Source organism: Helicoverpa armigera, chromosome 10, assembly GCF_030705265.1.
Source record: "Helicoverpa armigera isolate CAAS_96S chromosome 10, ASM3070526v1, whole genome shotgun sequence".
Taxonomy (NCBI): Eukaryota; Metazoa; Arthropoda; class Insecta; order Lepidoptera; family Noctuidae; genus Helicoverpa; species Helicoverpa armigera.
Window position 1 is genome coordinate 9,648,445 of NC_087129.1, and position 9,329 is coordinate 9,657,773.

The following is a 9,329-nucleotide window of genomic DNA, read 5'->3' on the forward strand; positions in this document are numbered from 1 at the left end:
CGTGTTTCAAGCGCTTGTTTAAGAGATTTCTTGAGAATAATTGAAATGTTATCAGGAACAGCACATTTTTGTTTTCATACTGTAAGCAATATTATACAACTAATAGCTCTATTCTCCTATAAGATTCAAAAAGAGTTTTAAATAGATAAACTTGCGTACTCTGTTGAGTTGTCAACCGAAAGCCACGGCCAATAAAAGTTTGTTACGCAATTAGTCTGCAGCAGAAATAAATTGAACAATCACGATGAAATGGTTTCCACAAACAAACACAACTGTCATTGCACTTGATGTAGAACTGTAACGAGATAACTAATATGTACAGTAGACTGCACATCAGTGGTAACTGTCATGCACCTTAACTCAATAGTAATAAGTACGATTTTCCTATAAAACTGTTACCACTGACCTGAAGTTGACTGTACCTACTTGCAGGACATCCCCTAATCTAAGTACTTTACAATATGTACATTACGAAGAATTGTGTTTGCTCATTAGTATGTCTTGCTTAATTTTAACATATATAAAGAGTGATAACTGAGTAATTAATCACATTTCTGAAGCGATCATGGAGCTTGGACAATTGTTTCTTTTCGTGGTCTTGTTAGTGGTGGGGTCACATGGCTTCGAGGAAGATCTTGGTGAGTTACTTTCTTAATTTAATTAATTTGCATACATTTGTGATGATCGATATCATTAGAAATTGATAGGATCTCTAATATTTCATGTCATGTCCAGACACATCTGCATACTTTTCAAACCAAGTGATATATTGGAACGATACGCTTTATACGTCACTTTTTGTTTCAAAAATGGAACTGAATGAACAATAAAACAACGGTACGCAATTTATTGTTTTCAGAAGCGAATGACGCGGTATCGAACCAGACGGCGACCGCCTACAGCGCTGGGGTCCGCATGGGAATAATCAATCCCGAAAAATACTCGCTTCGAACGTTTGAACAACATGAAAGAGACATCTTCAAAGATACGTACAGAGAGTACCTTTCACTCAATGGCAATCAAACGATTAGTTACCAAAATTGGCTCTTAATGAACAACTACGGAATACTGTTCGATACTCAGGAGTCTATGTTCCAAAGAAAAATAAGTAAGCGGTCCACAGCGGATAACAAAAGACGTTTTGTGAATACTGTGAGGAAAGGAGATATTTTGATCACGGGCAGAGGCAGTGGGGGGTTGCTTGGCCACGCTGCAATAATGACAACCGATACCTGGGTGTTGGAGATGCCTGGAGGCAAGGGCTGGCAGAACGGGATTCCGGACAACAACAGACAAATAACTAAGCACAAGTGGTTTGATATTCACGCTTCTGATTGGACGACAGTGTACCGGTGTCCCGATGCTGGAATAGCTTCACAAGCTGCGCGCTGGGCTGACCGCAAGTACTACAACCCAAACGAAGGGTCCACGAAGACCATACACATAACATACGCATTGACTACGAACTTCCAGACAACGAACCCAAGCTACTGCTCTAAACTGGTGCTGCAGGCGTATTACTACGGCACTGGTAGCAACAAAGTGATAAGAAATCCTGGGAATGCGATAATCGTTCCTACTTCAATACCAACGTATTTCTTGCGTCCCTATTGGTTGACTAACAAAGGGAAGTTTTAACTTTTTTATTGTATTAGACATTTAAGTGTTGCATTTATTTTTGTATCTTGGCTGTGTGATGTATAGATTATAATTGATAGGTACCATATATTAACTTACTACTTTGTATATTCATTTAAATAAATAATATCTACTTAAACCCAGCCTTAATGATTAACAGCCTTACTTATAAACGTGAATTAAATAATAAGTAATTCTTAAGGGGTGTTTAAGAAAATTCTTACTTATAAACGTTGCTAATCATGTCTTAACTAACATTTAATCACTACTTAAGGCTTTAAGTAGTGATTAGTTAAAATGTTACGAAGGTCTAAAAATCAGCGTCAAAAAGACAGAAGTGATGTCTTTAGACAATCACGGACGTCAAGAACTGACCATTATGCTTGGTGAAGATGTGCTGAAGCAGGTCGATAAATTTCGATATTTGGGGAGCATTATAACATCAAAGTGCGACCTTGACGCCGAAATCAATAGCAGAATTGGTGCTGCAGCCGCTGCTTTCGGCAAATTCGACAAGAAGGTCTTCAGCTCCCATGACCTAAAGATATCCACAAAGGTCTCTGTGTATATGGCAGTTGTGTTGCCTTGTATACTCTACTCAGCGGAAACATGGACACTGTACCGACGCCACATCAAGCAACTAGACCGCTTCCACCTCAAATGTCTGCGCAAAATATTAAATATCCGTTGGTTTGATCGTGTGCGTAACACAGAAGTGTTGAGGAAAGCCAATGTAGGTGGCATTGAAGCATACCTCATGAGGAGACAGCTTCGTTGGTGCGGGCATGTACTGCGCATGCCGGATACTAGAGTGGCCAAGCGCATCCTCTACTCCGAGTTGCAGGAGGGCAAGCGGAAACGTGGCGGACAGCTGCTGCGATACAAGGATGTGCTGAAGCGCCACATGAAAAGCTGTTCCATTGAACCATCTCAGTGGGAGAATCTGGCATCCAACCGCAGTGACTGGAGAAGCCGCGTTAAAGCCAAAGTCTTTGACTTTGAAGCACGCCGACTTTCTGAGTTGGATGCCAAACGAGATGAGTTGAAAGCTCGACCACCTGTAGCTATCAACTACAACTTTGTGGCTGGTACCCTGACATGTCCGCAGTGTGCGCGGACTTTCACGCACAAAATTGGATACTCCAGCCACATGAGAGCACACGCACGCCATTAGGGTCGAAGTGGTCGCCGTTGCCGAAATCGGCGTGGAAGATTATTAGTTAAAATGTTACTTAGAAGGTGATTAGAGATTTTTATAAGTAAGGGGGATATTTTATTCTTAAAAGTATCTTGGCCTATTGATTGTGTTTGATATTTTATTGCAAACAACCTATGTCTATTGAAGAAATGGGAGTGTCAGAAACAGACTAAACAAAACTGGGTACCCTTTAGGTTATCTGGGGTCCATATAGAATACCTACATAGATAGTAGGCGGACTGGAAAATTGATACCACTTACGAATAAAAATGGAGAGCTCAAAGTATTGAAGCCTTCATCATCCTTACTAATGTAATGCGAAAGTGAGTTTGATTGTTACACTCACGCTGAAACTGCAAAACGATTGGGATGAATACATTCATACATGGCAGACTACGGTAGCTTCAAGAGGGACACATAGATGCAGAAAAAAATATATATCTACCCTACCGACAGGTGTGGAGACGAAGTGGGGAGGTCTTTGCTCAGCATTGGGACAGTTCAGGCTAATTAGTATCCTACCACGATCTGGGTGGGTGGTCCTAAGGGACGTAGACAAAGTCACAAACGAAACGTAGTCCTACATAATTGTCAGTGTTTATTTAAACAATAAGCGTAGAGTTAAACAAATTAAACTGATAGACTGCGCGGTTATTCGCGAAATGCAAATACGAATCTCCCACAATCCCAACTACTTGGTGATGGAGAGTCTTGAGATTTCAATTAATTTGTTTAAACAATTAACTCAAGTTATTTTGGTTTCAAAGGATCTAAGCAATCGAGCGGTTCTCTTTGGATTTGCATTTTTAAATTTATTTATGGTGGATACCTACTGCTTTACCGAAAGTAAATAGAATAAACACACAATAAATATCTGTGCTCTTGAAGTTCATGCTTAAGATTTGTTTTAATTTTAATATTTAAAAAACAACAGTTTTAGCTCTCTATCATCCTCATGGTGTCTTAAAATATGTTGATAACTAGCTTCTGCTGGTTCTGGTGGCTGGCTTCTGAGGTAGTAGTAAGTAGGATATAGACGGCATTTTAAATCGTAGCATAATTTTTAATAACAATTTACAATTCAGAATTTTTCGACTAAGAAAACAATTTATCAACATGACGGATGCAGAATAATTAAAAACATTATAATGCAATAAAACGTCATTCTTATTGAGGCACGGTCGGCTGAATTAAGTTTAAATTATTATTTCAGTTTATAAAAACATGTTTAATAATAATTGGAATGCAAAGGATAATTATAATTTTTAGTTGCAATCGTGTCCAGTTATCGTTTTATTTTCACTTTCATAGTTATCCGACTTTTACTCCTAAGGGTTTTGGAAACCATGGAAAATAATGTTCTAAACTCTTAAGGAGGAATTTCTGGTTGATCAACGAGGGAAACGACAACTGAGATATAGTGGGTAAACAATTTATAGCAATAAAATGTATGCTATTTTGTTATTCAGCTTTAGATATAAATTGCCAGTAGGTATATGTCATGGAGAACAAAATCTCTAGCGGAGGTGCCATAACGGAAAATCGCCAAAGAAAGTAACGTGCTAAAAAGCGGGTGAGCGGGTGACGAGGAATGTTACTGTCTCTGCCCTTATACGCTTTCTTTACAGCCGAACATTTTTTGTAATACCAAAAATCGTTGACAGATGTTTCAAAGTACCCGAACGCCTCGTTAGTTCGCTCGTAACTGATCGTTTTGGTCTTGCCCACCGTACGAATTTGACCTACAAGAAAGCGCCTGACCTACCTGCGTTATAACATTAACAACGCTCATTTTTCCTTACTCCGTGGTCCGTATTTATAACAGAGGAACAGTGCTTTGTATCAAGAAGATCGGACAGGCAATAGCTACAAAAGAAAAGTAGCCATAAACACAATTTTATAAGACGACACCTGGGAAATGACTATTTATATGATGATTGTGTGAAACAATTATTTACTATTGTAGTTTATTCCTGATCAAATTTTTAATAAAGTGACTTCATATCAGTTTCATTTTCAGTCAGAGTTGCCGGAATAATATCGTTCCTGTAAAGATGCGAATATATGATGTTCTAAATGCTGAAATCAAGTTTATAATGATACCAACATTAAGGTTACAACTTTATGTGGTTGGACTTATTCAAATTGTGATGGTTACATCGTTGATCCCAGGATGTGAAGAAGATTCAGTTGAACCGTTAGATCTAAGTAAGACATTTTAGTAGTTTCCCTAAATTATCGCAACGAACTTCAAGCGTAAAACAATAGACCATCTATAGTGAAAATTGTTTTAAGCAACCAAACCACATTAGTGGTATTTTATTACTAATATTATAAAGAGGAAAACATTGTTCGTTTGTTTGTAATGGATAAACTCAAAATCTACTAGACTGATTTTAAAAATTCTTGCACCGTTAGAAATACATATTAAATAATATTAATATAGGCTATATTTTATCCCGTTACGTGCAGTGGTTCCCTCAGCAAGTGGGTGAAACTAAGACTAAATATAAGATTTTTTGAAAAAATAAAACCTATATTAGAAAGTGAATTAATTGATTCTGCTCATTGTTCTGTTCAAACTTTTTCAGGTTTTGCGTAGTTTACATTACTTATTGTATAATGTTATATTTCTATACGTCACCTTATAGTTTGATGGAATTTAATGATGAAATTTTAATCTGCTTTTAGGGGAGAAAAGTAGATATTCGAACAAGAGTAATAATTATTTCAACATTGCGGTCCATTTGGGAATAATCGATCCCAGCAAACATTGCACAAACTTATTCTTAAGACAAGAGGATCTCTTCAAAACTACCCTCAGACTATACAATAAATTAAACGGGATTAGGCCTGTTAATTACGCGGAGTGGCTCTTATTAAATAACTACGGAGTATTGCACGATAATCAGATGTCGGTCCTTCTACCCAAAACGCACAGATTGTCATCAGAATCATCGAAGAAAAAATTTGTGGAAAGTGTCAGGAAAGGAGATATTTTGATCACAGGAGATGACACTGGCAGTCCTTGGATTGGGCACTCAGCACTGATGGCAACTAATAAGTATGTCATAGATATGCCCGGTGGCCCTGGGGCTTCCAACGGCATAGAGGACAATAATAGGCGCCTAACTGCGGCCGCTTGGTATGACAAATTCAGTTCTAGTGACACGACGGTGTATAGATGTTCTAACAAGACAGTTGTCAAAAATGCAGCGGACTGGGCTTACCGTAACTACTATAACCCAAAAGGCGGTGACAAGAAGACTATACATACAAAATACCTCGCTACGCCATCTTTCCGTTCATTGAACCCTAGCTATAGTTCTAAGTTGGTGATTCAGGCTTTTTACTTCACTAACAAGAATGTATTATATCCTTTTTCTGACGAGAGCATAATTTTTCCAATTAATATTCCAGTTTATTTCAATTACGCTTGTCCAATGCTAATTGTGGGGACTTTTTGAATACCGAACGTACGCTACAGTGGGTAGGCTGAATGATAATTAATGATTAATAAAAATAATCTGATTTCATGGGGTTGTGTTTCTATAAACGTACGTGTATGCAAAAACTACCTTCCCCAAGTTATCTTACCCATGTTCTATGGGAACTAGTCCTCTCACACCCGGAAAAGACTATCCTATGGCCCTCTACGATAAATGAGATATATCTAACTCAGAAAGATTTTTCTAATCAGTCCATTTCCTGAGATAAGTGTCTTTAAGCAAGTAAATGGAATACGAAAGCTTTTATAATATTGTCTATCATCATGTGCCTTCTTTATAATCTCCCTGCTAGGCACATGCCTCCTCTCGCAAAGAGAGGGTTGGTTATTTCCTTACGGTATAGCAGGATGAATTTTATAATGGAGCTGCGGGGAACAGCTAGTTTCGATATCATTTTTTTTATAATAAGGTAAGCACTTTCTGACTACGAAATTGGTTTCTAATCACGACAAATGCAGAGTAGGCTGTGTCCTCAGTAGGCATACTGTTAGCAGACTACTGAATGAGCGACTAATTTGTGGGCTGCAACTTTAATTAAGGTAACATTATAAAGCAATTAAAATAACCTTATTGAGGCACGGTTGGATTAATGACGTTCAAATATTTTTTTTGTTTATTAAAACATGTTTAAATTAATTGAAATCCTATGGATAATTAAACTTATTAGATGCGGTTGTGGCGTCACTACAGATATTCTATATACTCGCCGATTATTTCAGTCCTGCCTAAGTAAGACTTTTGGAAACCATGGCAAAATAATAATCTTAACTATCGAGGAGACATTCCTCGTTAACCAACGAAGGAAATCAACAACTGTGAGAGTATTTTTTTTATTTGTTATTGAAATTTAGACATGAATTACCAGTAGGTCTGTGATTGTACTAAGGGGGATCCCTTAGTAATGAAAAAGTAATTTGCTAATGTGCTTTCGTTCCTATCACCTATTAATATGATTAATTAAAATAGTGTTTTAAATTATTAATACTTACTTATAGTCAACGACAGTGAGTTAATTGGAGTTTCTTTTTCAGTCAGAGATACAGGAGTTATATTATTTCTATAAGAAAACGAATTCAATATTACCAATGATTTGAAAAGTTTTTCAAAAGTTGCAATAATTACGAAGTTCATTGGTCAAGGTGCAAGAAGTTGATAATAATGGCTACATTAACGTCACATGATTACATGGTTGGACTTTTTATTTTTATGGTTATATCGTTAGGCTCAGGATCTGAGTATTTTTCAATGGAATGGTTAGATAACGGTGAGATTTGTTTTAGTTTCTGTAGTTCGGCTTCCACAATATTATAAAAAAAAGCAAGGAAACTTTTGTATTATAAACGTATGTGCTTAATCTGATCTTTTCATGTCGTCACATCGTTATTCGACATAATGTAATGACGGAAACTCTGTTTGTTGTTTTTAGGGAAGAGAGGGGTAAAATCGAACAACACTTTCAAATATTACAACACCGGAGTCCGCTTGGGAATTATTGATCCCGAAAAATACTCCCTGAAATCATTCAAACGACATGAGAAATACTTCAGAAATACGCTCAAAACTTACAACAAATTGAAAGGCGATGATCCTCTTACTTACGGAGAGTGGCTCTTATTAAATAACTACGGAATATTGCGCGATACTCAGATGTCAATACTTGAAAATAAAAAAAAAGCTTTGAGCAAAAGAACCAATAAAAAACAATTTGTTAAAACGGTCAGGAAAGGGGATATTTTGCTGACAAATAAAAAAGGTACAGGTTTGGTTGGGCATGTAGGAATGATGGCTACAAATAAGTGTGCTATAGAGATGCCTGGTGGCAAAGGGTGGGCTTCAGGTATAAAAGACAATAATAGGCGCCTAAGTGCAGGCGCTTGGTATGACGAATACAGTTCTACTTACACAATGGTATACAGGTGTCTTGGAAAGGGAGTAGCCAATAAAGCAGGCGACTGGGCTTACCATAACTACTACAATCCGAAAGGGGGTCGAAAGAAGACTATTCATACAACTTACCGGATAACGCCAGATTTCAGTAAGAAGAACCCTAGCTATTGCTCCAAGCTAGTGCTTCAGGCATTTTACTTCACTGAGAGGCGTGTGGTAATAGATCATGTAATACGATATGGCCCATTTATAATTCCAGCTAAAATTACGAGTTATTTCACTCCCCATTGTGAGATGTCATATGTGGGGAAATTCTAGGTGCTGAATATTTTTGCAGACTATAATATAAGAGCCAAGTTTTGTATCTAAAAATATGTTAGTCATTAAGGTATATATGCATAGGTCAATTGAGCCTGAAAATAAATAAAGGTATTTTAACCCTCAGCAAAATATACCTGCATTGATAAAATCGGTTAAGAATCACATATTTGAGTAACCTTATTACCTTCAAATGGTTCTCCAATTGCATGAACACTGAATGTAAATAAAAGTACAACTTTACAGATGATTTGTTTTATTAGGTACATTATTTACTAATCCCAGACCCATTTTTCCAAATGTTAAATGTAGGAAAAATTTTGCTGTTGGAATCAAAATATTTCAAGGAGAGAATTCATTACGAACTAAATAGTTAAAATAAAACAGGATTATGTTTTTGATTTGGCAAATTCAAGATATTCAGGTTCAACAGGGGGACATCTTTTACGTGTATATATCTTGTTCGAGAACAATTTTCGCGCGTTTTGGTAGAGTCAAAACACGTGACGCTTTTCTGACGACTGTTGTCATTCCACCGCTGTAGTAAACAGGTTTAAATACTATTGTGGGCGAGTCGAGACTAGGGATAGCTCAAACTAAGTCTGTATTGTCTGTTGAATTTTATTTATTTATTTGGATTTCCAACAAGAAATACACATTACAGACAAGATTTAGAAACAAATATTAACTTTTCTTGTGATTCCTTAATTATAGTAAATCACAGCATGCGTTAAATTATAATAATACAAAAAACAATATGAAATTATTCAAAAACTTTG

General features: G+C 36.8%; 2 protein-coding genes and 1 long non-coding RNA gene across 3 annotated transcripts; all 3 read left to right on the forward strand.

Moving 5' to 3' along the window:
* Positions 1-480: 480 nt before the first annotated feature.
* On the forward strand, positions 481-1,779 carry LOC110371008 (uncharacterized 30.3 kDa protein). The gene is made up of 2 exons (XM_021327064.3): positions 481-638; positions 860-1,779. Exons 1-2 carry the CDS (start codon positions 566-568, stop codon positions 1,636-1,638), a joined length of 852 nt encoding a protein of 283 aa, XP_021182739.3. The 5' UTR covers positions 481-565; the 3' UTR covers positions 1,639-1,779.
* Positions 1,780-4,862: 3,083 nt separating this feature from the next.
* LOC110371007 (uncharacterized 30.3 kDa protein) lies at positions 4,863-6,435 on the forward strand. Its single transcript, XM_021327062.3, has 2 exons — positions 4,863-5,044; positions 5,528-6,435. Exons 1-2 carry the CDS (start codon positions 4,891-4,893, stop codon positions 6,301-6,303), a joined length of 930 nt encoding a protein of 309 aa, XP_021182737.3. The 5' UTR covers positions 4,863-4,890; the 3' UTR covers positions 6,304-6,435.
* A 546-nt stretch (positions 6,436-6,981) lies between these two features.
* On the forward strand, positions 6,982-8,755 carry LOC110370992 (uncharacterized). The gene is made up of 3 exons (XR_010276836.1): positions 6,982-7,160; positions 7,377-7,609; positions 7,772-8,755. It is a non-coding gene; the product is annotated as an uncharacterized LOC110370992 (long non-coding RNA).
* Positions 8,756-9,329: the final 574 nt, after the last annotated feature.

What these genes read in the sequence shown, in the direction of transcription:
- LOC110371008 (XM_021327064.3), top strand. Translation starts at nt 566, where the DNA reads ATGGAGCTTGGACAATTGTTTCTTTTCGTGGTCTTGTTAGTGGTGGGG. An exon ending in TGGCTTCGAGGAAGATCTTG is followed by an intron (nt 639 to 859) that starts GTGAGTTACTTT and finishes TATTGTTTTCAG; the next exon opens with AAGCGAATGACGCGGTATCG.
- LOC110371007 (XM_021327062.3), top strand. Translation starts at nt 4,891, where the DNA reads ATGCGAATATATGATGTTCTAAATGCTGAAATCAAGTTTATAATGATA. An exon ending in AGTTGAACCGTTAGATCTAA is followed by an intron (nt 5,045 to 5,527) that starts GTAAGACATTTT and finishes ATCTGCTTTTAG; the next exon opens with GGGAGAAAAGTAGATATTCG.